Source organism: Oratosquilla oratoria, chromosome 12 (assembly GCF_046742065.1).
Source record: "Oratosquilla oratoria isolate Oo_2021 chromosome 12, ASM4674206v1, whole genome shotgun sequence".
NCBI classification, from domain to species: domain Eukaryota; kingdom Metazoa; phylum Arthropoda; class Malacostraca; order Stomatopoda; family Squillidae; genus Oratosquilla; species Oratosquilla oratoria.
This window is the reverse complement of record NC_134788.1, coordinates 54,712,079-54,727,461: the sequence shown is the minus strand read 5'-3', so window position 1 is coordinate 54,727,461 and position 15,383 is coordinate 54,712,079. Positions and strand designations below refer to the sequence as shown.

General features: G+C 39.7%; 2 protein-coding genes across 7 annotated transcripts in view; one reads left to right on the top strand and one right to left on the bottom strand.

The window, feature by feature from the left end:
• Window positions 1-5,024: 5,024 nt before the first annotated feature.
• LOC143030778 (uncharacterized) lies at window positions 5,025-8,794 on the bottom strand. The gene is made up of 2 exons (XM_076193993.1): window positions 8,507-8,794; window positions 5,025-5,667 (listed from the first exon to the last, which is right to left on the bottom strand). The coding sequence occupies exons 1-2, from the start codon at window positions 8,610-8,612 to the stop codon at window positions 5,045-5,047; spliced, it is 729 nt and encodes a 242-aa protein (XP_076050108.1). The 5' UTR covers window positions 8,613-8,794; the 3' UTR covers window positions 5,025-5,044.
• Window positions 8,795-9,129: 335 nt separating this feature from the next.
• Window positions 9,130-15,383, top strand: part of LOC143031796 (uncharacterized) — a 41,663-nt gene continuing 35,409 nt past the window's right edge. For 3 of the 6 annotated variants that reach the window (XM_076196083.1, XM_076196084.1, XM_076196085.1), the window contains exons 1-2: window positions 10,217-11,029; window positions 11,427-11,475. In XM_076196083.1, coding sequence (XP_076052198.1) covers window positions 10,828-11,029; window positions 11,427-11,475 — 251 coding nt within the window. In that variant the 5' untranslated portion in view covers window positions 10,217-10,827. Of the gene's footprint in view, window positions 9,403-10,216; window positions 11,030-11,426; window positions 11,476-15,383 lie in introns of those variants that run through there. The other 3 variants (XM_076196080.1, XM_076196079.1, XM_076196082.1) reach the window with 2 other exon arrangements.

Genomic DNA, 15,383 nt, shown 5'->3' with positions numbered 1-15,383 from the left:
TAAGAAGTTACTCGAAAAAGTCCGGGAGGAAAAGAAGGAACATTGGGAAGGGGGGATAAAGCTTGAAATGACGGATTACGAAGAAGACTGTAGTGGTTTGAAAGCACGAATAAGGGACACCTACGACGTTGTGGAACACAGCATTGGAAAACTTGGCGACGTAAAGTGCAAGTACTGTGATGCTTTAAGGTGGAAAAGGGAGACAGAGGGTTTGTGTTGTAGATCGGGACAAATCCCAGCTGTGAAACCCTCTGAGATAAAAAACGAAGAGTTCAAATCACTATTTGAAGGTGTTACCCCTCTTTCTAAAAGATTTCTTAAGAACACAATCGGGTTTAATACTGTCTTTAGTTTCAGTTCCTTTGCAACATCCAAGAAATTGGAAAATGCAGCTGAAAAAGCTATGGTGTACAAGATAAAGGGTGCTATATACCACAGAACCAGTTATGTGAGGCCAGAGTTATTAGTGGGAGACAAGGAGACTCGAGGTATGTTTTCGGACGAAGAAAAGTTTTCCAACGGAGACGTAAAGGACTTAACACGGAGAAGACCTAACGGGGTTGTCGATAACTTCCTAGATCTCTATTTCTATAACAGTAGAGAGGAACAAATTAGACTCAGAACCTATAAAGTCTCCAAGTTGTTTTTGGAAGCACCTATAAGCGAGGAGAAAAAATCAACTAAATCCAGAAGAGAAATAGAAGAAAGAGAGTACAACGAGAACGAGGAGATAATTCGTATAATATTCAACTACCTTCTCGAAAACAATAAGTGTTTGAGACAGATTTTGTCTGAAATAGAAAACTCCAGGGAACTGATAGCATTGCATATTGAAAAGCATAAAGAGATACCACAAATGAATCTCCAACTTAAAGCGGTTGAAAACTTTGAAACGAAGGAACATAAAGGAGTTTACCACCTTCCGACATCAAATGTGACTGTGGGTGGTATAGTGAATCTAGACGACGAGCACGATCCTCTTTTAATAAAGATAACCAGTCCAAAGAAGGATTCGAAATATAAAATTAGGTTTGTGGATCACACCAGTTTCTTTTATGATCCGTTCCAGTACCCTTTATTGATACCCAACGGAGATATGGGTTACACGTATCTTTTGCGGTCTCTGAAGGCTAACAAAGCTGGGAACGAGAAGAAGATTTCTCCGTGCGCATATTACGCTTCTATGTTTATGGAAAGAGAGAACTGTTTCACAGCTCTCTTTCAATGTCGAACACTGTTCCAGAGGTTCGTTATTGACTGTTACGTGAAGGCTGAATCAAATCTATTAGATTATATCCGTTTTAACCAACATGAAATCAGAAAAGAGAGGTCCGATATTCTTAAGAGTGATTCAGCCCATAAAGGACAACGAGTGCTACTTCCTAAGTGTTTCGTGGGAGGCCCGAGATACATGAAAGAGAGGCAACAGGATGCGTTAAGTTTTGTGTCAAGATACGGTTCTCCGGATTTTTTCATAACTTTCACTATGAATCCGAAATGGAAAGAATTGACACTATACGGCGACACTATTAACGTCTGTAATCGTCCAGATATAGTTAGTCGTGTTTTTAAACTCAAGGTAGACCAACTAATGAGAGAGTTATTAACAGATAAAATATTCGGAGAAGTCTCAGCTCATTTGTACAGCATTGAGTGGCAGAAAAGAGGCTTGCCTCACGTTCACATTCTTCTATGGATGAAACGTAAAGCGACTGAAAATACCGTTTCGAGCCTAATATCCGCCGAGATACCCGACAAGAAAAAACACCCAGAACTGTATGATATTGTTACCACTAACATGATACACGGACCGTGCATAGGCTACGATGAAAGCTCCGTGTGTTGTAATGGGAAGAAAAACGATAGAGGGACGTGCCAGAAAGATTTTCCGAAACAGTGCCGTTCAACGATAAAATTCGGAAACAACGGCTACCCTCTCTACAGGAGAAGAGCTGTGGGAGAAGGAGGTTTCTCCTTTGTGAAAAAGTTAAAGGGACAGGAAGTAACTATCGACAACTCATGGGTGGTGCCTTACAACCCCTATCTTTGCTTGAGATTTAACTCTCACATAAACGTAGAGTGTTCAAATTCTATTAAGGCTATAGCGTACGTTACAAAGTACGTCAACAAAGGATGTGACAGAGTTCTATTCACTAAAACCGAGGGAAGCGAAGAAATCAATGAAATTAAGAACTTCACGGATGCAAGATTCGTTAACTCCAACGAAGCAACTTGGAAGATATTCAGATTCCCCATACACAGTAGTTACCCTCCTGTTATGAATCTGGACCTCCATTTAAAGGACGAAAACGAAGTATTCTTCAACGCCGATTCCTCAAAGGCAGACATAAAAAAGAAGGCAAACAGAGACACTCAGTTGACAGCATTTTTCAAATTATGTAGCGTTAACGAATACGCAGCCACCCTAACTTACAACGAAGTAGCTGCTTACTTCAAGTACAGCATTCCGAAATCATGTTGGGAGGAGAGGAAAGGTAACACTCACGCTATTGGAAGGATAAGAGCTGTAACGAACAAGACAGTAGAACTGTTCTATATGAGAATGCTTCTAACCCACAAGAGAGGTCCCAAATCCTTCGAAGACCTCAGGATGGTGGACGGTGTACTCTACGGAACTTACAGGGAAGCCGTTAAGGCTATGGGTCTTTTAAAAGATGAAGAGACTTGGAAACAGACTATCCTGGAGATAATAAACTACCCAAATGACCGCAAAGAACTTCGTTCGACTTACGCTAGCATGTTAGTGTTCTCGGATCTAGAAGACCAGAAAGATATCTGGGAAGAAACAAAGGATCTCTTCTCGAGTGATTTTCTATATCTTAGAGGGTTGAAGGATTACAACGACGAAATATACCTCGATGCTCTTGACGACATCCAAGAACAAGTTTTCAATTGTGGAGGAGGAAACATAGTCCACTACGGCTTACCTTCTTCCAGAAATGGAGAAAAGTCTTCAAACGTGATAAGGAGGGAGAAAGCCTATAATTCTAAAGAATTGTCCGAGACAGTGGAGAGAGCTCTCCCTCTATTAAACAGAGAGCAGAAGATTTGTAACGATAAAATCATTGAAAGTGTTGGTTGTGAGACGGAAAACAAAAGCAAAGCGTTCTTCTTAAATGCACCTGGTGGGACAGGAAAGTCCTTCCTTTTGAATCTTCTTCTAGACACAGTTCGTTCGAAGAGTAAAGTGGCTTTAGCTGTGGCTTCTTCGGGTATAGCAGCTACTGTCCTTCACGGGGGAAGAACTGCCCATAATATGTTCAAGATACCACTGATGGAACATAACGAAAGAAAAACATGCAACATAAAGCACAAGTCCGAACTAGCTCGATTGCTTCTTATGTCTTCTTTGATTGTGTGGGACGAAGCAGTGATGGCAAATAAGAACACAATCTCAGCCCTGGATATCACTTTGAGGGACCTTTCCGGTCTTGATATTTTCATGGGAGGAAAGACGTTCGTTTGTGCTGGAGACTTTAGACAGATATTACCAGTTGTAAGAGGAGGAGGAAAGAACGACGAGTTGAACAGTTGTCTGAAATCAAGTTACTTTTGGCCTTTCTTCGAAGAGTTAGAACTGATAAAGAACGTTCGACTTAAGAGTGAAGACGAAGAAAACATAAACTTTGCAGAGAAATTATTAGAAGTTGGAGAAGGAAAGTACAAAGAGTGTCACTTCGGAGAAGGTTTCGGGGTGTTAGTTGACAGCAGAGAAGAGTTAGTTGAAAGAGTGTACAGAGGAATGGGAGAGAACATATTTAACGTCTCTTTCTTTGAAAAGAGAGCTATAATATCTCCCACGAACAACGACGTCGAAATCATTAACGAGTTTGTGTACAATAAAGTGATTGGTAAGGAAGTGGTTTACATGAGCGTAGATGTCGGTTGTGAATCAATAGAAGGGATGGACGTTCAGGCGTCAGTTTTCAATTCTATGGATAGCCCTTCCATTCCTCCACACAAATTAAGGTTGAAGGAAGGAGCAATTGTGATGGTTATGAGGAACATTTGCCCTCCGAAAATCTGTAATGGGACTAGAGTTATGGTAACAAATTTGAGAAGGAACGTTATTGTTGGAAAGATTTTAACTGGTGTGTACAGGAACACACAGATCTTACTTCCTAGAGTTACTTTAGAGGCAACAGACACCCCTGTAGCCTTCAAGAGATACCAGTTCCCTGTCAAACTCTGTTACGCTATGACAATAAATAAGTCCCAGGGGCAGACGTTTGAGAAGTGTGGTGTGCTACTGGATTCATCACAGTGCTTCGCACACGGTCAACTATACGTAGCGTGTTCTAGAGTTACAAGCCACGATTCCCTCATAGTTTTTCCAGGATATACAAAGAAAGGGGAAGAATACGAGTTGAGACCTTGGGTGAATTGCGTTTATGAAGAGGTGTTCTGTGATGTGGATAAAAGTAAAGTTTCTTCTTTGGAGGATTTAATCTTTGAAGATAACTCTGAAACCTCAAGGATACCAGAAGAGGAACCCGATCAATCCATAGTCAGCATATCACGTTCTGTGTTCGAGAAAACAGAAGGAGAAGTAGCTGCGACGATCTTACCAGAAGAACTCTTCGAAGAACAGAACTACTTGAGTCGAGGGGAAATGGAGGATAAAATTGAAGAAATCGAAGAGAAGATTGGAGAGAAGATTGAGGAGAAGATTGAGGAGAAGATCGGAGCTAAGGATACCAAAAACGAAGAAAGATTTGAAAAGATTGTCTACGAAATAGATGAGATTAAAACCATGTTGAAGGATTTCGTAAAGAGAAAGAATAGCAGCGAAGAAGAGGACAGCGAAGAAGAACTCACACCCAAGAGAAAAAAGAAGAAACTACATTAAATGTATAGTTCTAAGGTGTTTTAAGTAAAAGGCAGATGAAAATCTTTGGTTTTATTAACTTTTTTATGTGTATCATCAATGCCCGAAGGGCTGGGTGCGAAGCACCCGCGGGCGGAGCCCGCCTCGCCGAAGGCCAAGCACACCTGGCGTTGTTGTTGTTGTTGTTGTCGTTCCCTAGACTGTCTGTCCGAGCAGTCCCGTCTCCCCAAGGAAGGCCACAGCCGAAACTGGGTTTTCCCACAAATCCTTTATAGAGTGTATGTTGTGTTGTTTGCGTGCATGATTGTGTATAATGCAGTCTTCCATTATGTGTTGTATGGTATGGGGTGAAGTGTTACATCCTGGGCAGCTGTTCACAACACGGTCGTCCAGCCTCTTCTGGTAGCTAAGAAGTGCTGGGTGGTGACCGCATCGCAGTCTGGCCAAGTGGACTCTGTCCTTTCGTGGGAGAGAGGATTCAGAAGGGTGGATATCAGGGGGTCTGGCATGCAGCAGTGTGTTGTCTTTCAGTGTGTTAATGGAGCGGTGAGTGATATGATTATGAATATGTTTCCGGAGGCTGGTATTTGGTGGTTGTGGAGGAAGAGAAGAGAGTATCTGTGCGTAATAAAGGTCTTTGGGTGTAGTTTTAATGTTTCTTGGTGTGTGTGGGTGTTCTGCTATGTAGTGTAGCGGGTGTGATGTGTTTGTGGTGGCTGCAGCAAGTGTTTGTGTGCCTCTCATGTCGAGGTGGTCCTTGACTTTGAGGACTTTTGTTTCATGGTGTAAATGGTCTGTAGGTGATGTATTTGTGCAGCCTGTAATTGTTTTTAGGGCTTTGTTTTGTATGATTTGAAGGGTGTTGTGGTGTGTCTCACTGAGATTAGGAGCCCATGCAGGACTCGCATAATTCATCACTGAGCGTATGCATTGTTTGTATATTGTTATATTAGTTTCTTTGTTTTGTCCAAATGTTGTTCCTGTGATTGACTTAAGTGCGTTAAGTCTAGGTGTGCATTTGTTTTTTATGTTTGTGAGGTGTTGTTTGAAAGACATGGATGTATCGTATGTTACACCAAGAATTTTCGGTGTGTTTGTGTGTGGTATTAGAGTGTTGTTGATGTAGAGATGAGGTATGTATTTGTGTTCTTTTGTCCAGTTGGTGAGAAGTGTTGCTGTAGATTTGGTTGGAGCTATTTTGAGTCTGTTTGTGATGAACCATGTGGTCCTGGAGCTGCAACGTCTACGTCGTGGGACCACCCCCCAACCCCAAGAGTTGGGGGCCAATCAGCAGCAACCACCCCTGGCCATCAGCTCTACGCAGATGGCACCGATCCCCAAGGAGGAACTACGCCTACCTGGGGGAGTACCACAATCCTTTTTTTCCAACACACAATGTTACGTTTTTTCTGCACTGAGGGGTCATTTTCCGGCGATCACCCCTCTTCTTCTACTTTTAGCCGGAGATGTAGAGAGCAATCCTGGGCCCACCACAAAATACACATGCCCAACATGCTCTAAACCCATTACTTCGAGCAGACAGACAAGGGGCTCAGTTCAGTGCAATATGTGCAAAAACTGGGCCCACCTCACTTGTACAACACTTGCTGACACAAACCAATACACAAACACTTGGACATGTTCTACCTGCCCTCCAGTAACCCCAATCCCACCTCCCCAACCACAGCCAACACCCTTACCCACTCCCAATTTCCCTTTGCCCTTACCCCCGATTAGTACTCCCCTTCCTCTGTCCCCGATCTCTCCTTTCCCCCCCTCTGACCCAGATCCTACACCTTCCCCACTACCACCCCAACCTCAACCCCAAACGGCAACATACAACACATACAAAACACACAACATCAACATATTACAACACAACATTGACGGTATTAACACTAAAAAACATGAACTTGAACACTTTCTTAAACAACACAACATACACATTGCAATTTTACAAGAAACAAAATTAAGACACTCACACAAAACACCATCATTTCATAATTACACCACCATCAGACAAGACCGGACTGACGGCAATGGCGGTGGACTCATCACCCTGATTCACCATTCCATCTGTTTTGTGGACACAAGTGCCACAACCAAAATTCTCCTCCCTACCACAGATAACACAACAGAAACCCAATCCATTCGTATCCGCACAGGCAACAATTCAACACTAACAATAGTTAACATGTACATTCCCCCCCCCAATCATCCCCCACAGTTCCAAACACCTTCAGACCTCAACTCAGCCAACTAACCTCAATCCCCAACCTGATCATGGGTGGTGACTTCAACGCCAAGTCGTCTGCCTGGTTTGTCGACAACCCTGACACAGACAGAGGGCTTGATATACAGACTCAATTCGACTCATTGACTATCATGAACAACACGCATAATCATACACATATCCCATACCAAGCCCTCTACACTCCCTCCTCTCCTGATATCACCTTTTGCTCCCCCTGCCTAACCCCAACAACATCATGGAGAGTGGTCGGAGCCCTTGGCTCTGACCACCTTCCAATCATCATCACCACCAAAACAAGATGCACCCCAGCTGGCCACAGACACACTTACACCAATTACAAGAGAGCTAACTGGGAAGCCTTTACTGAAGAGACAGAACAACATTTTGAAACACTTAACAGTACACCAATCACAAACATAAACAATGCTGTGCACGCTTTTAATACAATCATACAAAACGCTGACAAGAGATACATCCCTAGAGGCAACAGAAAATCACACAACCCCAACTTCACACCAGAAATCCAAGACCTCATCAGACAACGTGACACACTTAAACACGATACCCCCACACCTATCCCTCAAAACATAGCAGACCAAATACAAACACTAAACACTGTGATTGCCAATAAAATACATGAACAAAAAACACAAAATTGGCAAAACTTTATCAATACACTTGATCACAAAACAAACACCAGCAAATTGTACAAAACACTCAACAGCATCACACTATCCAACACTAACACTACACGCTCTCACGCAGCAATAATCACAACAACAGATAATCTACCCTCAAACAGACAACAAGCAAACGCACTCATACGTCATTTTGCACAGACGAGCCATCTTACATCTCACCCTGACGACCGACGCACCATTCGACGTAAGAAAGACTTCCCCACAGACTCAGACTATACACCCTTCATAGACAGTCAGACAAAACTCATAATGCATAATCTCAAGCACTCATCTGCCTGTGGCCCTGATAACATAAGCAACATCCACCTAAAACACATTGGACCACAAGGTATACACGCACTCACAAACATTGCAAACTACAGCTATTCACACAACACTATACCCGACATCTGGAAGCATGGTAAAATAATCACCATGCCAAAACCGAACAAAGACCCAACAATCCCAACATCGCACCGCCCAATCACACTTCTCTGCACCCCCTCTAAAGTCATTGAACGCCTAATACTTAAACTTGTCACACCATATATTCCCCTTGCTGACTCACAACACGGCTTTAGGCCACTACACTCCACAAACACTCTTCTGACAAACCTCACACAAAGAATTTTTGATGGCATCAATTCAGATAGGCCCCACCACAGAACACTTCTTATAACATTGGACATTAGTAAAGCTTTTGATGCTATCCCCCGCCACAACCTAACAAATAAAATATATAACACAGACATGCACAATAACACCAAAAGATGGCTGGCCAATTATCTGGCAGGCAGGAATGCTCATGTGTCATATAATGGCCAATCATCGCACATCAGAAACATTAAGAACGGAGTACCACAGGGCTCAGTTCTATCCCCCACATTATTTAATCTATACATGCATGACTTACCCACGCCAGACACCTCAGAAATACAAATCTCTTCCTACGCAGACGACATAACAATCACATGCACACATCGTAACACAGACAAAGCTGCAGAAATAATCCAGCCAGGTCCGGCGGAGCCGGGTGCTTGTAGTTGTCAATATTAAAAATATCGCACATAAGCGGACCGGAAAGAGAAACTCCAGGTTTTTAATGTTCCTAATGATACATCTGTCTAAGTTATTCAGAGTTTGAAAACTACTATTTTCATATTATACCTGTTCCTCTATCGTCTTTAAATAGAAACATATTCCTACCAGTAGTCTGTATTTCTGGGCACGTGGTTGTAAGTAGTATCAACTGTAAAAATAATGTAATTATTCCGCTCAAAATAGGCCTAACTAAAGCTAAGCCTCGATCCCTATCATCAATATGTCATCATGCAGTCGATCGCGGGGATCCTATTGACGACTCGGAGGGTGCCGATCAAATCTGACAGTTTCCGAATGTGGTAAAGCATGCTACGTATTTTCCACCTCTAGTCCTACAGTTGTTTAGTCACAGGTTTTTTCATATTTTGAAATACCTTTATGTTGACATTTGATTTCAAACCTACGCGAAATCATGTAATTTGTTAAACTGTTCGAATCGCGCCACCAAACCGCAGTCCGCCAGTGCGCCATTTTTTGAAAAGTCCGTGAGAGTGAACTGCTTCAGCACGTCAAATTCTGTAAGTTTTCTCTGGTAAAGTAATGGACGTCTTGCCTTTTTAGTCACTATGGTTCTTGGGATCATCCTTTTGACGATTCATCGTAATTTACTATATGCTCTGATTTGAATTAGTCCTGTTTATACCTTCATGATCGAAGCCTGTGTCTTCCATGCGTGCAACGAGACTTGGTAATGCTTGCTCAGCGCGAGTGTAGGCATGCAAGGTTATGTAGGCCGAATGATTAGTCACACTGCTATGATTGCTGTTGGAGAGTACTGAGTACATTCACACAACGTAAACAACTATTTAGGTCTAGCGTTCTAGTTTGAACATGTTTATGTAGGGATGCATGTAGGTAGCCTAGGCCTAGGGTCTAGCGTTCTAGTTTCAACATGTTTATGTAGGGATGCATGTAGCCTAGGCCTAGGTCACCCTGATTAATGCTGACTGCTGTGTGGTACAGAAGAAAGCCCCCCCCCCCATCCATCCATCCATCCATCCATCCGTGCACTTGATTTCAGAATGAATCTTGCTACTACCTCATTGTAAACAAGCTCACCAAGAAAATAGCTTTTTTTTACCTATCCACTGAATTTGCAGGATTTCCAAATTGTCTAGTGAGCTTGGCACTGTACCTGTTCAGGGATGTCACAGCTAAGTTTTTTTGTTTTGTTTTTGTTTTTCCCCATATGATGAATGGGTTTGCATCCCGTTTTTGCACTCCATTTAATTTAAGGTTACATGTTTATGGATAGATATCTTTAAATTTTAAAACTTTTCTTTTACCTGGATGGGCAAATTTCTCGTCTTATTATTCATGTTATTGGTAAACGTCAATGTGATATCAGAGCATGCATGCCCGTTTATAAAAAATGCATTTTGTGAACAATAGTGTCAGTACATGTATGTGCCCGGTATATGATGTACATGTACCTTTGATGAATCTGAAGAGCACTTACATATTTTTATCCCTCTCCCAATATAGGCCTATACTAAGTCTGTTGGTTAGAGTAGGTGCATGTAAAAATTGTGTGTTTACGTGTAATGGAAGTTAGTAGTTTCAGCTCTCAGTATCTCCAGACATGCCATCTGGTCATTTTTTCACCATTGTCTGTCATTTTTGTCTTCACTACTGTCTGTGGTGATATGGACACTTGGGTTAATTTTCACAACCTAAATTGCAGGGTTGGACTCTTGTTGCTAACTAAAATTTTGTAGGAGCCATGTGATATAGGCCTAGATCATCACAATGCCTTTGAATGTTGCTGTATATGATAAATTGCTTGGAGTCGCTTGAACAAGAATGAAACTTCTTAGTCCTCATCCATTAGTTCTCGGTTTTGGTGCTATACATGGAAGGTGAAGTTGTCAAATTTCCATGTTTATTGATAGTTGCAAGTAATCTGACAGCGGGTACCTTTCTGTATTGTAGGTGAAGATAAAATGTATTCTGTAGTGGTATTTGTGGATGAGGTTAATGTAGACATGGTCCCAACAAAATTGATCTTTGCAAAGGAGAAAAAGTCATGTTGTTACTGGCCGAGCAAACATAGAGAATCGAAATTGCGCAGGGCGGCAGTACGAGAACAGGCAGATCCGTTACAAGGATGGGAAACGTATGAAGTAAGGGTTATTCATCAAGCATGTGAGTTGAATAGATTCAGTTGTGTTCCTCATGTTGTACACTTGTTGTATGCAGGGGTAGGTTTTTGATATACATTACACATGGTACATGTAAATGCACTACCTTGGCCTTCAGAAAAGATTAGACATAGACATAGCTTTAAAAACAAAGCTTCATGAAGTTGGCCATTTGGCAATTACTTGAGTTACTGACCCATTGGCATTGCAAGGTAGTCTGAAGGTTGTGTTACATGTAGGGCCTGACAGTAATATGTTGTATTCACCACATTGCAAGACAATGGTCTGGCCACAGTGCATTCCTGACAAGTGACAGTTTCATGACATTGAGGTTGTATCATTATCTTTAATAACATAGTATCCAATTTATTTTAAGCCTTTCAAATTGTCTTTATTTTAAGGCAACTACGAGGCATGTCGGAAAAACCATGGAGGAAGCAGAGGAATGAGGCAAGTTCACAGCCTATTCGTGTTTATACCAATTTTTAATCAATCATGACATTTGGTTGAATACTCGGTCATAAAACGATTACCAGAGATAGAATATAATTTGTAATCTCTAATAAATTTGTATATCATATACAGGTAGTCGTCGACTTATGACCTATGCGACTTACGACTGATCGACTTTACGACCACGAGATAGTGCAATAATATTTAACATTTAATAGAGTAATAGAATTGCAATGTTATGCCTGGCAGCGCTGAACAATTACTCCGCACGCCCCGAGACGCAAGTACGATAGTTTTGGCAGGCTGCCGACAACGTCGGCATCCCAGCCAGCTAAATATTCTTTCAATTTTTTTGTTTGAAGTAAAATGTTTCCTAATTTTGGATTACATTTTGTATTTTTTGCATTTTTATATGTTTTGCAATCAATAAAATGTAACAATAAAACTTTATTTCATGCCTAGGCTACTTTGTCGATAACAATACGTTCTGTACAGTACGTAAATGGAAAGATTGTGTTTTGAAATAAAAAAAAATCCTAATTTTGCCTTGCATTTTGTATTTTTATATGTTTTGCAATTAATAAAATGTAACAGTAAAACTTTTTTTATGCCTAGTCTGTTGTCGATAACAATATGTTCGGTACAGCATTTTGTATTTTTATGTTTTGCGATTAATAAAATGTAACAGTAAATTTTGTTTATGCCTAGTCTGTTGTCGATAACAATATTTTCGGTACAGTACGTAAACGAAAAGAATGTGTCTTGAAATAATTTTTTTCCTAATTTTGCCTTGCAGTGATTTTAATGTAACCAACAAAAAAGTATTTGTAGGTCAAAGATGACAGGCCTATTCAGTATGCGTAGGCCTAGGCTATGTTTCCTAACGAAAATTATAAAAAAGTTAATAGATATTAAACAACGTAGGTCAAAGATAATAAGATTTTATTCAGTATGCATACGTTTCCTAAAGAAAGTCTGATGGTAAAATAATAAAAAGGTTAGAAAATACTCGTACAGTATTAGATATCATAGGTTAAAGATATGATTTTATTCAGTATGCTTAGGCCTAGGCTACGTTTCCCAAAGAAAATTGGATAAGATTATAAAGAGGATGAAAAATACTATACAGCATAGTTCAAAGATGCTAAGATTATTTCAGTATGCTAAATATAATATACAATATATATATACAGTAACAAAAATATCTAAAGGGTAATATATACTGTATATATATATATAAAGACCAACTTGCGTCCAGATCTACTTACGACCTGTCTGTCGGAACCGAACTCGGTCGTAAGTCGACAACTACCTGTATAGAATGAATGTGGGTGTTTATGGTTTTATAACAAAACTATACTGTTACTCTCCAGGAGTGTGGTATACAATAAAGATATGCAGAACAGGTTTCTTTTAAGTCTTTAAGATGAAAAAAGTGATTGGATTTTGAGAAAATTGCAATTCAACATTCAAGCTGAAAAATTGTAAAAAGGAAGATTCCAGAGTCGCACAAACACGGATATTTGACATGAAACTTGTTTTTCAGTAACTCCTAACCTAACATAACCATTCTATAGGAGAAATAGATCTTTCAGATGCAAAAAGAAAAGGATAAGTTCCAGAATCGTGCAAACATGGATATATAACATGAAATCTACAATACCCAATAGCTCCTAACCTAATATATTCTAGCCTAACCTAACATAATCATCCTATAGAAAAAAATCATTTAAATGGGAAAAAAAAAGTGTAAAACGCATGTGTGATACTGGAATAGAACTGGATTGTCTTTACCAGGGGTGCTGTGATCATTTTAGAAGATGCCAGAACCCTGCAGGACTTAACCAAATCCTGCCATCCCCATTATCATTGTTTCTATATCCAGTGGGCCCAATGTATGTCACTCAATGATTCCATATGGTGTGCACTAGCTAGTGACCATAAGATAAGTATAATTATCAAGCAAATAAAGATTTCTATTTTTTTCTAGAACTACTCACCTATATAACAATAGAAAATGAAATATTCACTTTTGTAACTTGTAATACATCAATGTAATATATGCTTTTCTTGGTGGAGATCAATAAGAAAAAAATGTTTTAAGCAAATACACTACTGAGTGGAGTTGTGACAATAGGTTCGAGATGCCATATTGTCTTCTCTCCAATCCTGTCAGTGTCAGTTTGACAATGGTGCTGATGGTGTGTACTGGGTGTTCTCCCTCTCCAAGTGATGTCACCAAGCTACATATTTTTAAAACAGTGCTAAGGAACTGAGATGGAGTTCAGTTCGAAGCTTTAAGATTTGTTTAGATAAACATATAAGCAAGGTGCTGTAATGACTGCCATTTATTTTATATTATTTGATTATTTGTTTGTTATTATTTGTTTGATTTCCATATTTATTACTTATATATCAGTTTATTATTACTATTTACCTGTTTGTTTATTTATACCTGTGTATTATTTATTATTATTTATATTAGTATAATTTTTATTCTATATATTTTTTTATCATTCATATATATATATATTTTTTTGCATCCAACCTAGTTATAGACCAAAAGGTCTCCTGTCGGCATGCTCCGCCTTTGTAATCCTTTGTAATCCTTCATGATTTTCTTCAAGCTATGAAACTCTACCCCTAGCAGTCAAATCGGATGACAAAACAGGCCATCAACATCCCTGATAATGACAACGACCTTGATGACCTCTAGAATTACATGTACCACATTACTAAATGCTGGTTACGTTAGACGAATATATCATACTTTTATTTCTTTGACCTTTGCATCTATCACAACAAAGATGGTATCTCAAGCAGTCATAGTTGTTATTCTGTTCATTAGTGTGTCACTTGTAGCCTTTTTTTCTGTTATTGATTTCTGCCAAGAAAAAGATATTGTGTTGTGATGTATTATAATTTACAAAGTTATTATTTAATTTTCTATTGCTATATTGCATAGATGTGCATTTCTAAAAAAAAAAAAAAAAAAAAGTACTGAAAAGAGAGCCACCCACTTGCACAGGATCTCCAGCAGCACTATATATCTGGTCTTTACACACACACACACACACACACACACCAATATGGTCACCAAGTACAAAAAAAATGTATTAAAAAAAACTTGAAAGAATACAAAGAGCAATTACAAAATTGGCACCAACACTCTCAAAACTATCATATGAAGAGAGACTAGCAAAACTTGAACTACAGACACTAGAGCAAAGAAGAGAGAGAGGAGATTTGATAGCTATTTACAGAATCATGAAAGGCATAGAAATTACTGATAGAGAGAATCTGATAAAATGGGATGACAGAAATACAAGAGGACATGGAAAGAAAATTAAAAAAGACAGCTATAGAAGAGATTTGAAAAAGAACAGCTTTCCTCACAGAGTAATAGACAGTTGGAACAAGTTAGATGAGAAAGTGGTGTGTGCAAAAACAATATATGAATTTAAAAATAGTTTAGATAAAATGAGATATGAAGACGGGACACCACGAGCATAGCTCCCCTTCCCGTAAAATACAACTAGGTAAATACACACACACACACACACACACCTCGTGGCACTGTGGTTAGAGTTCATGCCTGCCACTACGGCAGTCCGTGTTTGACTCCTGCTCAGGGCTGAAATAATTTCAGTATCACTGCACTGCAGGGTGTTACTCCAACTCTTGTGGGTGGGGAGATGGGTGTATTTACCTAGTTGTATTTTACGGGAAGGGGAGCTATGCTCGTGGGGTCCCGTCTTCATATCTCATTTTATCTAAACTATTTTTAAATTCATATATTGGTTTTGCACACACCACTTTCTCATCTAACTTGTTCCAACTGTCTATTACTCTGTGAGGAAAGCTGTTCTTTTTCAAATCTCTTCTATAGCTGTCTTTTTTAATTT